At 43.2% G+C, this 17,050-nt stretch overlaps 1 protein-coding gene across 2 annotated transcripts; it reads right to left on the bottom strand.

Annotated features, from left to right (window-relative positions):
* Positions 1-690: 690 nt before the first annotated feature.
* Positions 691-16,289, bottom strand: LOC123137509 (lysine--tRNA ligase, chloroplastic/mitochondrial). Of its 2 annotated transcripts, none has more exons than XM_044557296.1 (14): positions 15,994-16,289; positions 15,647-15,859; positions 14,621-14,732; positions 13,004-13,112; positions 12,177-12,234; positions 11,889-11,957; positions 5,975-6,082; positions 5,109-5,201; positions 4,803-4,907; positions 4,235-4,438; positions 3,201-3,295; positions 2,332-2,422; positions 1,288-1,458; positions 691-1,130 (listed from the first exon to the last, which is right to left on the bottom strand). In XM_044557296.1, the coding sequence occupies exons 1-14, from the start codon at positions 16,213-16,215 to the stop codon at positions 1,038-1,040; spliced, it is 1,743 nt and encodes a 580-aa protein (XP_044413231.1). In that variant the 5' UTR covers positions 16,216-16,289; the 3' UTR covers positions 691-1,037. The 2 variants fall into 2 exon arrangements, with proteins under 2 accessions (XP_044413231.1, XP_044413232.1); XM_044557297.1 differs by lacking the exon at positions 691-1,130 and adding an exon at positions 1,547-1,713 and having other exon boundaries at positions 1,403-1,458.
* Positions 16,290-17,050: the final 761 nt, after the last annotated feature.

Here is a 17,050-nt window from a genome sequence, read left to right as displayed (position 1 = left end):
TGCAATCCAAATCTTTGACTAACCAATCTCTACCTTCATCGTCCATTCCGAAAGAGAAATAATTATAATTCTCTACCTCCATCGCTCCACACTTGCGTCTTTCTTCTTGTAAAAACAGGTGATCGTTCGTCTCATGTCCTGGACGGACGCCGCCCTGTTCCACGGCGGCAAGCACCACGCCACGCCTGGTTCGCGCGGCCGCAGCGCATGCGCTTTCCAACAGACGATCGTACAACGCATAGTCTACCTGATGGACGCACATACATGATGACTTTGAGTGTTTCCCCCATCACTTAATCAACTTGCCCTACAGACTACAGTGGAGAATGATTTGGAGGCTGCCGCTGGGAGAATTCGGACGCAGGCTTCATGGAGGGAGGGGCAAATTGGCCAACGGTTTAAAAAATCTGGGTGCACACGGAGGGAATTCAACTGATCAGAACTAGAAGATTATTGACTTGGTTACTGCTAACTGATTATACCTACAAGTTGATCGACTGGGTCACGTGGTTTTAACAAAAATGGACAAAACTGCCCTTTCAATTGAAGAGGTATCGTTTACATTCGTAGCATTCCAACCTAAGAGTACTTGTAGGAAACCATAAATATGTGAACCGATTTTTTATTCCAGCGTCGGCACTAGTGACTATTTCGCCTGACACTCGACCCTCCTCCCCATCCATTTACCAATGAAGTAATGAGCAGTATATAATTGCACACAAGATCTACCAGTCGAAATATTGGTCAGACACAACAAAACTGCTTCAACATAAGACACAGGATGCGCCGAATCTCTTCTCGAAAAAAAAGAACAGACCCAGTGCATAGAAGCTCCCACACAAGGTGGGGTCTGGGGAGGGATTATAGGAACCTAGTCTTACCCCTGCAAAGTGCAATGCAGAGAGGCTGGTTCGAACCCAGGACCTCTTGGCACAAGTGGGGAGGACTTCACCACTGCGCCAGGCCTGCCCTCCGCCGAATCTCTTCTTGGCTCGGCCTTTTCTAAATTGCATCTCTCCCTACGTTGAGCAAAGGTCCTATTGCTGAAGCTTCAGGACTGGAAAGGCGATAACGTCCCTTATGCTGGCAGAGTTTGTCAAAAGCATTACTAACCGGTCGATACCAAGGCCCTAAAAGTTGAAAGATTCCACACAAATTAGTACGTAGTTCACATGCATATAGTAATGATGATGAATAAATAGCTCAGTGAAAACTTGCGACAGCCTATCGAAGGTAAAAGACGAAAAGAAAAAAAAACTGCACTTGCAGACAATTTAAGGATTATACCATTCCGGAAGCAGGTGGCATTCCATATTCCAGAGAAGTCAAGAAGTCTTCATCCAAGGAAACTTCATAGGAATACTCATCATCCCCCTTACTCTCGTCCGATTTGACCTTCTTATCCATCGCAGCGCGTTTAGCATTGTGCTGCTTTATTTGATTTTCAAAACGACTCCTCTGCAGCAGAAAATAAAGTGATCGTTACAGTCTAGCATACTTTGCCAAAGGATCTTTCATCAAGCCAATGTACAGTAAGGGGGGCAACCTGGTGCATGTAGCTCCCGCTTGCGCAGGGTCCAGGGAAGGGTCCGACCACTTTGGGTCTATAGTACGCAGCCTTTCCCTACATTTCTGTAAGAGGCTGTTTCCAGGACTTGAACCCATGACCTCATGGTCACAAGGCAGCAGCTTTACCACTGCGCCAAGGCTCCCCTTCAAGCCAATGTACAGTAAGATTTAGCTAAATCAAACATGTCTTGTCATTCAGGGGTCAGGGACAGAACTGTAATTTCCCCACCCTCCACATTTTCAGGTAAGGTGGGAGCTTTGGGAGGATGCCTTAGAGCCCTGTTTGGGTACATGATGGTGCCTTTTGCTAGTTAACCAGCAATGTTGGTTTGGCCTATGCCATCAAATTTGATAAACCTTCCTAAGTAAGGCCAAAAATAATAATCATAATACCATCATACTTACATGCCAACACATTAATTTCTCACTGCAAATCAAGTATTTCCAGAAGGACGGCTCTTTAGTTTCACTCAAGGTCATTAGAACTGAAATTTTCTAATACCAATGCTCCCTTTTACATTATTACTCGTACTTCCATAGCACAGTGAATATTTCTGAAATCTGTCTAATGAAAATGGTGCAAATAAATTACTGTGTTTACACATATAATCAGTTAATCACCACGGACCAAAACTTGACATATTTCTAGCATAATTTGTCATGCCCGCTAAGCGTTGTTTATGCTAATGTGAAGTGCAGCTTTACATGGAAAATGTGATAATGGCACTCTGACACGCATTAAGAAAGCAAACAAATTCGCACCTGATCAATTGGGTCTGTGAGCTCAGAAAATGCATTTCCAATTTCACGGCCACATACAAAAAGTTCAAATCGTTCAGTAAGACCAGCATACCTATGATAAGAGAGAAGAGCTGTTATGATCATTTCAGTTGTTAGCAACCGAAACCTGAATCCTGTCCAGATCATCAAATTACACAATATGAACAGTTCATATCGAAAGGTCATTTGAAACCAGCATAGTGTATTGCAGTTGTAACTTGAAGGGGTATGCTTGAATAAAACTGTATGCAGTCCCTCTGTGTCACAGTGTTGATCTCCAGTTTGATGGTTATTTATGCAGAGACTACTGACACTCTCAATTCCTGATTGGCGGAAACCAGAGCATTCCTAACCGGCTGAATTGGAGCATTCCTAACTGGCTGGATCAGTGAAAAGTGGTATGTGGTGATACCTTAAGGAAATGGGCCTTATTTGCCACTATCCTATTAAATTGTTCTCTGTTGGTTCTTTTGGAAACTCAGTTGATCTGTAACATTGTGGCAATGATTTTGGACAAAGCTGTACTTCGACTATACTTGATTCGTAATGGACAAAGCTGTACTTCGACTATACTTGATTCTGTGCGGTAGCATGTAATCTACTAATATTATCTGCACGGTAGCATGTAATCTACTAATATCAGGACAAAGCTGTACTTCAACTATACCTGATTCGTAATGGTATTTGTCCTGTCGGTCATTTGTATTACAAAAGGAGAACTTTCAGTGGATAATATTAAGTCGATAATAAAACAGGGAGACATATCACACTAAATCACTAATGAAGTAAATGAATACTTCCTTATAGCAATAATTTTGGAACACATAGCTTTTCCAAATTAACAGAATTACCTCCGATGTGGTTTCGCTAATGGTGATATCTCAACTGGGTAGTCAAGAACAAATGTTGGTTGAACAAGAGTTGATTCAACAACAGTCTCAAAGACCTGGCATATGATATAGAATTGTATAATCAACTCTCCAATAGCTCAATCAAGCAACTTTAAAGTTTAAACACTAATGAAATTATCACATCATATACTATGCATTGAAAATTCTGCAGTTTCGAAGGGATGTGTGTTCTACTCATATTGCAACTGAACATGCACTTACAGTTACTGCATGTTCCTGTTGAAGTATATGTGGACTTTCAAATCCCATAACCTGTATCAGTTAAGTTCTTATGCATAAACTAACCGAAGTATATTTTATTAGTTATAAACTTTCTAGGATGTCATTTTTATTCAAGTATCTGTAGAAAGTAGATCCTTAAAAGAAAGATTGGTTCAAGAATATAGGAAACAAAGACATACAGCTAACAGAAAGTTCAGTACTACCTCTGTACCAAAATATAAGACGTTTTTGCAGTTCAAATGATACGGGGGGAGTAGTTCACTTCACTTGAGAGTAATTTGGTTTGCACAATTATAGCAGATTTCAAAAATCGTGATTGTATTGGTGTGCTGCTGGCGTGCAGTAAGGAATATACACCAATGAAAATCGAATCTACAAGCATCTTGCTTGTTGCAAAATGTAGCATACAGCTTTGTTCGGTTCCAACCAGAGTGTAAAGAAGCTGGGCCAGAGCCTCACACCGGTGAACATGGCAATAGTCAATGACAGAATGATAGTGCATTCCTGCAAACTCTGCACTGCCAAACTAATATCCAACTTTCTTTTTGTAGGCTTACAATCTGATCCGACTCTGAATGCTTGTTCTGAACCAAACCCTGGAGTTGAGGTTTGACTAAAAGGGTTCTCAAAATGCCGTCTAAAATGAACTTGAACCCAGAGTAAGAAGCCAAAATAGAAATTCTTCAGAAAGTCCTAATGCATCACCATAGTAAATTTTGAAACAGTTGTAGGAAACAGAATTTGAGAAATACCTCGTTGAGAACATGTCCAACAGATGAACAAGCTTGCAATGAAGTACTCTCACTGCTCTCTGTTTTGAACCCCAGCAGCCCTTTTGCAGCATTTTTAGCAGATTCAACATCTCCAAAACTATTGAAGTCTACTCCTGTTGCTTCTTCGACAAGACGATGCATGGTTTCCCTTCTCCATGGTCTTTCCAGAGAGATTTCAGTTCCCTGCTTGATAGTAAATACGCCAGTTCATGGAGTGAAAGGAATACAGATATAAGTATATACGCGTGCTTTAAGTATTATGCGTTGAGTGTGCATGTGTCCAGTGCAAATATGCATAGGGCAATCCAGGTCAGGCAATAAGACCCAAAACAAGACTACTAGTAGAGCATCATTGATGGCAAGAATAACTACCAATGAGTTCCACTCAGATAGAAACGACAACAAAAAACGAGGTTTTGTAAAGCAGTGATATGAGCAACAAATGATGACATGATTTTGATGTGATACTTGTCTTGACAATCCAAATTCACTCACATAATGCAGCACAATATATTCTCATACTATAGATAGACTTGAAACACATTACCTGGTAATCAATCTTAAGCTTTCCAGTCGTAGCCATAGCACATCGAGTTACGATTTCTTCGGCCAAATTCATCATGCTTTCATAGTCTGAATATGCTTCATACATCTAGCTTCCAAATATAAGGGAGCAAGTGAGACCTTACTTAAAGTAGCACATTCTGGAAGCAAAAGGAGAGGAAGAGAAAGGGGCGTGGAAAATGGAAAGGTAGAGATAGAGCAATTAAGCTACAAGATAGCTCAAGCTCCCAAAAAAAGGAGAGCTAAACAACAGAACGGAAAAAACATATGAGAGAAAAGGATCATTTACTTCAATGGTGGTAAATTCAGGATTATGACGAGTAGAGATGCCTTCATTTCGGAATATTCTCCCAATCTCATAAACTTTCTCGAGCCCTCCAACCTGCATTTGCCAGTAGTACTCATAAACTGGTACGTAAATAGAAGTTTGGCGCCAGGGCATGGCCTTTTGAAATTGTAAGAACACATGTTAGTTCCCCCCATAGGGAATGTTCCAATAGGGGGAATATCTGGTGCTCCCGTGCGACCTCAGCCGTTGGATCTCGATCCAGCGGACATCTCAGGAGCCCCTGGACCTGCGCGTCATTTAGTGATTTTTGGAGGGGCTTCTCGCAGAAAAATTGGAGCACCTCACATGTCCGCTGGATCAAAGATCCAACGGCTGAGCTAGCACTGGAGCACCTGAGCTTAGGTGCATACAATTTTTTTTAACCCCTTCAAAGACTTAGAAACAGATGAATGAAAATGTAAACACCAGTTGAATGGTGCAAAGTGCCAAACTAGAAATTTACTCCAAAGTAACGCTCCAAGACAATTGTAGCTTACAACATATAATTTTACTTCAACTTACATCCTGTGACTATTCCACGAACATATAGAGACAAATTCAATTTAACCAAGTCAAGAAATATGCACATAAACAATCTAGAAAAGAAACTTACAAGCTTATTGGTAAACAATTACAGTATATTTCTAATTTAACACGTTAAACTGGATCAGGTTGATCTAACAAGCATATAGAGGCAGCTTGCAGTAGTAAATTTACTCATTAAAATGGAAGCAGTTGTATCGCAGGAAAGGACACTACTATAGACTAGTTTAAGGAAAAGCCAAACTTCCAAAAGGTAGAGGGAAAAAATGGCATTGTGACCTCACCAGCATTCTTTTCAAATGCAGCTCCGTTGCAATCCTCAAGTAAAGATCCCTTTGGAGGGAGTTATGGTGAGTTATAAAAGGTCTTGCTTCAGCACCACCTGCTTCTCCCTATATTTTCCCGTTTCAAGAAAAAAAAAGGTCAGAAAAGACTCTAAAAGTGAACATAGGCAAAAAAAAGGTACAAAAGAACAAGATCATTACTTAGTGCTATTATACTAGATTGTGCCCCCATTTGGCTTAGCTATATGCTGATATCATTAATGCGTTATTATAACCACAGCCGGAGGAGCCGGTAGGGCGAGGTCGGGCGTCCACCCTACCTCGATTTGGCACAGAAATTTTTATACTAGTATACGCTGCGTTGATGCGTACGCATGCATCCAGACTCCAGTCGCATACATCGCTGGATGGCTGAGAAGAAAAGAAAGAAAAGGGAGGGCGTGAGGTACAGCCCAGCACAGCCTGGAAAACAAAGGCCCAATCACGGAAGCATCTACTGACCCACACACGGCAAGCGAACGTCCTCTACACGCATGCACCAGGCGCTCCAAACCTCCAACACGCCGGCGGCACTTCCCTGATTGGCTGCTCCCATACCACCAGCGGCTACCGTCCCGGACTCCCCACAACTCCCCTGATCTCGAGCCCGCCATCTTTCGTGACTGCAGCGAAAGAACGTCCCGGCCGCCATTCACCGACGCGTGGCCACATTGTTCCCTGCCTGGCTGCCCTAGTGCATGCAGTCCTAGTGTAGTGTATGCATCTTCTATACCTAAATAGCTAGCCCCCACTAACTATTTCTCAACATTCAAGCATGCCACATCATCTCACAACATGCATGAGAAAAGGCCCACCCCCACTACCATATCTCTCTCAACATGCAAGCATGCCACTTCATCATGAAACATGCATGGAAAAAAACCCATCTCAACATGCAAAAATACATGCGGATTTTCATTCTATTATGCTATTTATTTAATGAGCATTTTACAACTATATAGTAATGAAACATAATAATACATATCTTCTATATCTAAATAGCTAGCCCCCACTAACTATTTCTCTCAACATGCAAGCAAGCCACATCATCTCACAACATGCATGAGAAAAGGCCCACCCCCACTACCATATGTCTCTCAATATGCAAGCATGCCACTTGATCATGAAACATGCATGGAAAAAGACCCATTTCAGCATGCAAAAATACATGAGAATTTTCGTTCTATTATGCTATTTATTTATTAAACATTTTACAACTATATAGTAATGAAACATAATAAATTATATGTATTTTCATTTCAGCTTTTATAGTATTACTTAAAATATTCATGTTTCATACAACGAATCACATTGAAATATGTTGCAAATATTCCCGCAACAATGTGCGGGGTATCACCTAGTTTCTATATGTGCTGTAGAACTAAATTGAAACATTTTTATATCAAATTCATTTCATGTTAGTTTGATTAAGCATTGAACTTAAATTATCAAAAAATAAGCTTTATTTTTTTCGAGAAAACGCAAAGGGGCTTGCGTTTCATTTCATTGAAAAGAGGGGTTTAAAGTTACAGTCCTCCGAGGAGGTAGTTTACAATCAGGCAACAGTCATTAGTGTACATCCCAGGTTGTTGGGAGGACTACTCTAAGTCCGATGGCGCGTGCCCTGGCCCAGAGCCAGGCCTCATCCTTTATGCTGCCTACAAGGGATTGAACGGACGGGCGCGCACGGTCGAAGATGCAATCATTTCTGTGCTTCCATATCATCCAGGAGGTGAGGAGTGTCGCTGAGGCCAGGCCCTTGCGCATTGGTGCTGGTGTGTCATGCCTAGCGGTGTGCCACCAATCGAGCAGGGATCGGTCGTTGTCCGGTGGCGTGCAAGTCATGCGCATCCAAGAGAGAATTTTGTGCCAGCCCTGTCGTGAGAAGGGGCAGTCTAGCAGGAGAAGATGCATTGTTAGAGTACGTAATGGCCTAATGGGCCTGGGCTGGCGGTATAGCCCGTTAGTCTTAGGGTTAATTAGAGATAAGGGTCGCTTGCTTGGGAGTCAAGTAAACCTCTTTATATAAGGAGAGGAGATGTATCAATCCAATCAAGCAAGAAGCAATCATATTTGCTCGGCTTCCTTAGGGAGCCGGGAGACCTAACCCTAGCCGCCGCCCTGCTCTCTCTCTCGCGCGCGCGTGCGCAAGCAACGACGGCGCCCCAGCGCCGGCGACCACGCCTTCCTCCACGCCATCCCTCCTTCCATCCCTACAACCTGAGACCACGCCCTGGTAGGGATCCGGTTCATACCAATTTGGTATCGGCTTTCCCGGGTTCGATCATGTCCAGCCCTCCACCGAGTTCTTCCCATCCGCCGCCGCCACCAGCGTCTTCATCCGTGCTGCTGCCCCACACAGCAGGCGCGCCGGCAGTGGGTGTGCTGGCGTCCTCAGGGGCAATTGCACCCTCTGCCCCAGCGCCGTCCGCCCTCGTCCTCACCCCTGAGCAAATGACAGCCGCAATCCTGGAATTACGGCAGGCCGTGGCGGGCATCAGGGTCTTCCTCGTCGGGCCCTATGCGCCCCAGCCGCATCCCCAGCAGCCACCTCCACCACCACACCAACAGCGGCTACCCCCACCGCCGCCGCCCTCGGCCGAGACCACGGCGCCGGTCATCTCGTACCAGTATGGGATGCCCTACGACGGGACTGCGACGACCTCGTTCCCATCAGCGCCGCCGCCGTCCCAGGGCGTCCCCATCCAGCAGATCAAGTTCCCGTCGTCGCCGTCACCGCTTCCGACTTGGATCGCTACCCGTCACGTGTCGGCGGCGGTGAGGCTGCAGGCTGCTGCGCGCGGACTCCTAGCGCGTCGGCGTGTGCGGGAGATGCGTGGTCTGCAGCTGCAACTCCTCCAAGTTGCGCTTCGCTGCGCAAAGGACCTCGATGTCGTCTGCTGCGTCGGGGATCTTGGGCATGCGGTTTTCCCCACGGGCGGCGGGCATGTTGTTTTCCCCGCGGGCAGCGACGTCAACGTCTGCGACATCGGCAGTTGGGGAGGCGCACCCTTCCTCGTCATTCTCCATCGAAAGCCCTCCACTCTTCTCTGTGCGGTGCAGACCAACAGCCGTCCGGCGGGGAGAAGGCATGGTGTCACCGACAGGAGCGCACCGCGTAGCACCACTGCATTCCGCCGCCGGCCGCCGCGAGGGCGCCTCTGCTGGTCGCTCTTGCGACCACTTCCAGGTGACCATACACATGCATCCCTTTTGTCCAGATGGTGTCCATGGGATCCCGGTGGCTGTACACGTGCACGTCCGACATGCGGATGGTGTCCACTTTATGTCCAGGGGTCCAAAATAAAGCGTCACAGTCCATTTCAGGTTGAGAGTAATAAAACAAGCCGAGATGTAAAAGGCTTGTTTTTAGGTGTTAGGTTTGTGTTGCGTCGAGTCATGGTTATCAGTTGGTTAGGTTGCAGCTCGAGGACAAGCTGCATGTCAAGGTGGGGTGTAGTGTTAGAGTACGTAATGGCCTAATGGGCCTGGGCTGGCGGTATAGCCCGTTAGTCTTAGGGTTAATTAGAGATAAGGGTCGCTTGCTTGGGAGTCAAGTAAACCTCTTTATATAAGGAGAGGAGATGTATCAATCTAATTAAGCAAGAAGCAATCATATTTGCTCGGCTTCCTTAGGGAGCCGGGAGACCTAACCCTAGCCGCCGCCCTGCTCTCTCTTCTCTCTGCGCGCGCAAGCAACGACGGCGCCCCAGCGCCGGCGACCACGCCTTCCTCCACGCCATCCCTCCTTCCACCCCTACAACCTGAGACCACGCCCTGGTAGGGATCCGGTTCATGCCATGCATAGTCTCTGGTGCTTGGTCGCATAAGGGGCATAGTCTCTGGTGCTTGGTCGCATAAGGGGCAGGCGGAGTGGTGTTGCAGCCCATGCCGAGCAACGCGACCTGCCGTCCAGCAGCGGTCCAAGCTGGCTAACCAGTGAAAAAAATTCACCTTCGGCGGCGCCCAGCTCTTCCAGGTGAGCTTCCAGTCGCTGCAGGCCGTCGATCCGTGGAAGGAGGCGTGGTAGGCAGATTTGGCATTGTAGGTGCCTGCCTCATTCCACTTCCAGACTAGTTTGTTAGGCGCTGTGGAGAAGCTAGTGCTCTCGCTGCTTTATTTTGTATGTGGTATTTTTTGGGATGTTATTAAGTCGAGTAGTTATAAGTACACCCTCTGATCCATATTAAAGCAGCGACAATTAATATAGATTGAAGAGAGTAGCAAAGTTATTTCATGTCACTGACTTTTTTTGGGCCAGGCTTTGCTTCATTCCTTACTCCACCATGCACACCACGTCAGCGACCGTTCAACCCTAGCGCTACATAAACTATATGTTTTGTGGGCTTTTGACTTTACACTGTTTCTACTGCCTCTGGGTCACAATGTAGGTCGTTCTTTATCAGTCTCCAAGGTGACACTTCGACCATCAATCATAAATATGTTGCTTCGAATAAACTAAATACGCATTATGAAATTAAATTTCTGATACCAATTACTGGAAAGCAACAATAATCTAGATAGGATCAAGCAGAGATTATCCTGACAAGCTGATCGGGATCCAATATCCAGATGCTTGAAGCTAGTTGTCCCTGTACAGACAAGTGTATATGCACTTCCAATCCAACAAACCCAGAGAATGAATCTACAGTAGCCTTGTTAGTTAAGGTTATTGTCATGTGTTATACTGCTATTATTGTCTATCTAAGATCAAAAAGGTGTCAGAAGAATTCTCTCATTCCCAATCCATGTTAAGGTAGACATGTTTTTGACATGTACTCCCTCCGTTCGGAATTACTTGTCACAAAAATGGATGTATCTACAACTAAAATACATCTAGATACATTCATTTCTTGGACGAGTAATTCCGAACGGAGGGAGTACAAGACAGTAAGTTGTAAGTATGCATGTCTGAGATGAAGTTAGAGGGGCGTTACGCGTCTTCTTGCTCAAATGTAGGCCTGAGCATGGGCAGTGCAGCCCAACGGGCCCAGCCCAAAGGCCGCTGCAGGGCCTGGATCCACGTCTTCCCCGAAGCAGGGCTCTTAAGTCCAAAATACTTAAAATGTAGTCTTTTATTAAACACACTGACGATACTGTTTATCCAAAAATGTACAAGTCAATACTAAAATTTTAATTAAAAATGCTACTGTTTACATGTTACATGCTAGGCTCAGGCTTGTCATTTTGAGTTTGGACGCAAAGCCTGGCCCAACCCGGAGTATTATCCCGAAGCCTGTAGCTCTAGGATCTGTACAGTAATTTTTGGTTCTCTTTTTCGCTTGCTGGCTTTGTAAGAATACCGCCATCTTTGGTGTTTTCTTCTAATAAAATGACAAACACTAACATGCCTGCTAGAGAAAAAATATGTTGAGTAGAACAAATTTTAAGTGTTGGGCACAGAGAAGTTTCGTCTTATCTGTATGTACTGTAAAATAGATATAAAACAAAATTAGACCTTTTAGAAAGGAATTTGTTTGAAATAGAATTATCAGAAGCGTAACATATTAACATGCAAGGTTGGCAAAATAGTTTTGTGCAACAGCATGACCACCACCAAGTAAACTAAACTATGAGTTATACATATGGTAATCCTAGACACAAGGTTAACAAGATAAAAGATTAAAGATTCAACATCTAGATTCAAGTTTGAGAAAACGGACTAGATATGCAGTTGAACTGTAAAAACCAAACCAGGGACTTCATCGGCTCTGTTTGTTTAAACCGACAAAGAATACTTGGCTAATTGGTTACAGACTACACCTATTTAACATATATGACCTCATCAATGCCCTCTTATCAAGCTAGAAATCGAAAATTACATCACTGATTAATCCTGCAGAGTGATAATTTAAAGAATATACAGAAACCAAACCTGTAGAACTGGAGTTTCAACTTCAATGAACCCAAATGATTCCATTGTCTTGCGGATTTCAGAAACAACCTATGAGAAATGAAAATAGCTAAGACAACAATAGAAGGTAACTTCCACAAAGGATGCATGCCACTGCCAGTCCGTCATATTCTGGGTACTTTCGGATGAACTAAGAATGTGATCTTACTATCCAACATAATACAAATGACAGGACTCTGTTTGGTGTTCCACAATCTACCTACGTTTCCCTAAGGAAAATATGTTTCTATGTACAACAGTATCCAGTACCTTTGCTCTTGTTCGAAACACATCAGCAACCTCAGGATTTGCAATCATGTCAATGTACCTGACATATGTATTTTGGAATATATGAATAACAGTTGTCATAGCTCATTGATACTAAAACAAAAATTGTAAAGACATAACAAGGTAAGTAAATCGCATTTAATCAAATAAAAGTGACATGAATCTAGAATGCTAGGATCCAGTTTTCAGTTTAAACAGCATGCATTATTGCAGCAGGGGGCAGGCAAATGTAAGTAATAGATTAGCAAAAAGGACCATTGAACCATTTATGCCATTGTAATAGGATGTGATCGATAGTGAGTATCTGTAAATTGTAATATACTAAAAATGACTGATATAATTTATGTATATCATTGGAGAACATTTGTAGAGGGCAGGCCTGGCGCAGTGGTGAAGTCCTCCCCACTTGTGCCAAGAGGTCCTGGGTTCGAACCAGCCTCTCTGCATTGCACTTTGCAGGGGTAAGACTAGGTTCCTATAATCCCTCCCCAGACCCCACCTTGTGTGGGAGCTTCTATGCACTGGGTCTGTCCTTTTATTGGAGAACATTTGTCACATTAATGTTTCACCGGATACTAGTGTGCTAAGTGCTAACTGAAGCATGAATGTGAATGTCATGAATTCTCCAATTAGAAATACATATGAAGCAAAACAAAAGATGCCTAACATCTGTCAAACCAAAGAAAATACATTAAGACCCAACCCCATTGATAGCTGCCAAATGGTTTGTATGAAGATGGCACATAGCACAGTATTAAATGTGTATTCAGAAACAAAAGGACATAATATTAAGCAAAAGAAAAGCTAACCTTTGGCGATACCGCTTGTCCACATCTGTCAAGCCATGATACTTATCTGGTAGCGGGAGTAAGGATTTTGTAAGGATTTCAAAAAAGCTGACATAAACAGATAGTTCCCCTGCAGTGAAATCCATCATGTCAAATACAAGTGCAGGTTAATAAAAGAACTATAGTGAATATTGAGCTATCAAAATGCATGCTACTAGCACATCCAAAAACTATATGAAATTGTAATGTGTATAAATTGGCATGAACTGAACTCGTTTACCCCAGGTAATAATATTGAGTTGCCACAATATATAGACTTTAAGAACTGCGCATCCTTCAGTTGGCTAGAGGCACGAGTGCGCGTGCTCAGTCCACTCAGGTTCGAGGCTTGGCCTCCATGGGGTGTGCTCATGGTAGTTTCTTCTAGTTAAAGTTGCAACGGGTGATAGTGCCTGTTAGTTGACTTTTTTTATGTACATAAACTTTAGACATTCACAGAGATTTTGTGCTGCTCTAATGCTAGAACCAGACCTACTAACACATGTCCTTGGTAACTTTGCAGCATTCTGCTATGTAACTCAATTTTGCCTTTCTGAACATCCGTCACCCAATTTTGTTGTATTTTCCGGAATAGCGAAGTGGGTTGGTTACTTGGTTTGCTTAGTTTAAATTTAAATAGAGAATAATCAGATGGTTATCTGAATAAAAACAAGTTACCTGTATTTGCATAAAGGTGATTTTTAAACAGGGAAAAAAGGGCACTTCAATAGTGAAACGACCTAACATGCTAAGTTGAGATTTCAACTTTTTTCGGATGGACAAATTTAAGAACTATGTGACGAGGTAACTCTGCAATTTAGTTGCCGTGTGTGGAGTTATTTGCAAATTGACTGATCTGGAGGTAGCAACATGCACCAGATTGCTTGGGCGGCAAGGGAGGGATTTGGGGGCCTTTCTTCTCTGAGGTCGTGTTTCTAGCTTGCTGCCGCATTTGGCTTCAGCGTAATGGCAAGGTTTTTATTTCTGCAAGCCTCTTTTACAGAATAGCGCTGCAACTTTGTTCATGGTATCTCTCTGCTAGCTCATAGGGTTAAGATCAAGCATGGAGATAGGTTGATACGCTGGATCTCTTTCCTACCACCCTAGGTTGGCTTCTTTGCATATTCTGACCCTTTAACTCTTGCAGATATTTTCTCTTAATATATTGGAATTGTGGGATTTTTCCTCACAGTGCGTGATAAAAAAAAGCAGATAGATACATAAAAATCAATCTTATGCTGCAAACTGAAGTCAAATGATGAACAGTGAACTCATTAGTGCTGCCACTAAGAAGTTCAATGCATTGGTCATAGACCGAGTTTACTGAGATTTGTTCATATGTGAGGCTTACAGTTCACTTTGACACCTACAGAGAACAGGAAAAAAAAACTATGCCATATAACAGTTGAGTGCAATGTTAGGTTTGGAAAAATGCATGGAGCCTATTCCTGGACGTGAATTTTCTGTGCAAGTTTAGGCTTGGTAATGTGCAACTCGGTCGACTGAGATTTAACTCATTATCAGTCAACTGACAAATAGAAAATCCCAAATATAATAGACATTATTCACACATCGGTATAAGGATTATTAATACTAAACCTTTTTCTGTCTTCTTTATGGACCCACTTGCACCTAAGATATCGCCAACATCAATAAATGCCTTCAGTTGCTCAAACTGCTCCTCCGTAAGGCTGTCTTTCTCACAGTAAAGCTAACAATTGCCAAAAGGGAAGTTTTAAAATGTATATCGCATAAAATCTCTTCAACAATTAAATGAATAACAACCAAAATTTTAGTAGCTACTAGCCACAAGAAATACAAATAGCAAACTGCAGAACATGATCTAGTAGACTTCATCTGCATTGGGAAGAAGCCAAACTCCAATGGAAACAATAGTCACAGCATACAATGTCACCTGATGGCCTTTTACTAATGGATCCCATACTGAGCCAACAAAAAAATTAAAGATTGTTCAACAAATCCACACAGTACAGAATTGAGAGTGTTTAGTGCAATCTTAGGCTTACCTACCAGGCAAACTAACATTGAAAAGTTAAGATCATACAAACAGAATTTGGATTGGATGGTGAAACAACTTTGCATCCATCATAAGCTGCATCAGAATGTGCTCATATTTTAATAAGAATCAGATGTTTAATCAATACAAATTTCTCACATCAAATACTGATTCATTTTGTTTGAATCCAGGCATTCACATGCCTGATGCCTCACACATCTAGATGATATGCAAAAATGGAGCACAAAAACATTGACATATATTAAGAAGAGTAAATAATATGTGACACTAAGTTCAGAGCTTCTTGAGACAACTACTATTTGAAAGTAAACAAATCATTGTATTTGACCTCCACTTGGTTTGTTGCCAAACTATTGTACAGCTCACTTTTCAGCGGCCCAGAAGCTGAATTTCCAGAGTTTTGACCAAACTTTGCTAACTCATAGGGCAACCAATTTTAATATTTGCAATGACATGTTTAGCCAGTTTCAACTACAAGCTCAGGCAGATAACATATTGCTATTGGGAAATTATAAAGCAACAACCCTTGTCTGATTCACACAAGTAATTTGACTGGCAATAGATGGCAAATCATTTGAATAACGAACCTGAATAGTTCCGGAGTCGTCTCTTATGGTCATGAAAACAAGCTTTCCAAACGCTCTTCGGGCAACGATCCTACCAGCAATGGAAACCGACGCCTCGGTGCAGACTTCACCATTCTCGAGATGGGTGTACCTCTCCTGAAGCTCCTTGGTCGTGTGAGTCCTGTCCCACTTGTACGCGTACGGTTCGTAGCCCTTCCCTCTTAGCTCCTCGACCTAGCAAGTCAAACAAGCTACTGATCTCGAGCAGATTCACGGCAGTATCGGCCACAGATTGTGGGGAGTAGAATGGCGCGCCCAAACAGTGTTCAAGCAGAGGCGTGGCAAGTTGCGGCAGACGAAGAGCTGACCTTTTTTAGGCGAATGGCGCGGATAGAGTCGCGGTCGGAGGTGGAGGATGAGGAGGCGCTGCGGCGGCGCCGGTCCTGCGGCGGCTTCGTGGTGGCGGCAGCGGCCGGGGAGCAGCAGCGGATGTGGAAACGGTGGGCCCTCCCGGCCGAGGCGGCGGCGGCGCGGGAGGCCGCGAAGCCGAGGAGATTGAAGGAAGCCCTCCATACCCGCAGCGCCTCCATTAGTCGCGTATCCGAGCAGGTGGATGCGTTCGTTATCTTCGAATTTTTGAGGCGTTTTGGTGGTTTTGCAAGAAGGCTGTACGGCCCTGATTTCTCTAGCACCTCGTTTCCAAAAAAAAAATTGAATTATAAATCTAAGTTTAATACTAGTAGAATTTGCGATTTTTCTTAAAGATTTTAATTCTATGTTTTGATGTCGAGCAGAAATGCAAGTTACTCATTCTGTACAAATTCAAACTTCATGTTCACACTTAAAAATCCAGAATCAATTGAGATTTGTCCAACATTTTCTATGTACCAGGAAGCTGTTTTGAGCTTAACGGCAGACCACATTGTATAGGTATGTCGTGTGTGGACTTTCATAAAACTTTAATATCTAAAATTCAATCTCCCACTATGCTTTTCATGTGATTATTTGAAACTTTATGGGTATTGTCCATGTGTTGAGGGTAATGTTGATTACTGGCGGGTCAAATCGTGGAAGTAAGTCCCACATACTTATACAATGAACTTTCACAAAAAAAATGATATTTTCACTTTCAACCACACCCTCACATTATAGAAAAAATAACAGAAAGATTCGAAACTTTATGGGCGTTGCGCGCGCGTCGAGGAGCGACATTTGGCTTACTAGCTGGTTAATCGTGCAGGTGAGTCACATACTTGTACACATGCTCTTCATAAAACTTTGATATTTATGTTTTCAACAATTGTTTTATGAAATTAACTCAAACTTGCGTGGATGACTTAATGCATGGAGGAATTTTGTGTAGTTTGGTAAGTCCATACATGATCTGTAAGTCCCATGAATGTATGGAACCCATGAATACATTCA

Source organism: Triticum aestivum, chromosome 6B (genome assembly GCF_018294505.1).
Source record: "Triticum aestivum cultivar Chinese Spring chromosome 6B, IWGSC CS RefSeq v2.1, whole genome shotgun sequence".
NCBI classification, from domain to species: Eukaryota; Viridiplantae; Streptophyta; class Magnoliopsida; order Poales; family Poaceae; genus Triticum; species Triticum aestivum.
The sequence above is the reverse complement of the archived record's forward strand: the minus strand, read 5'-3'. Positions and strand labels throughout refer to the sequence as shown.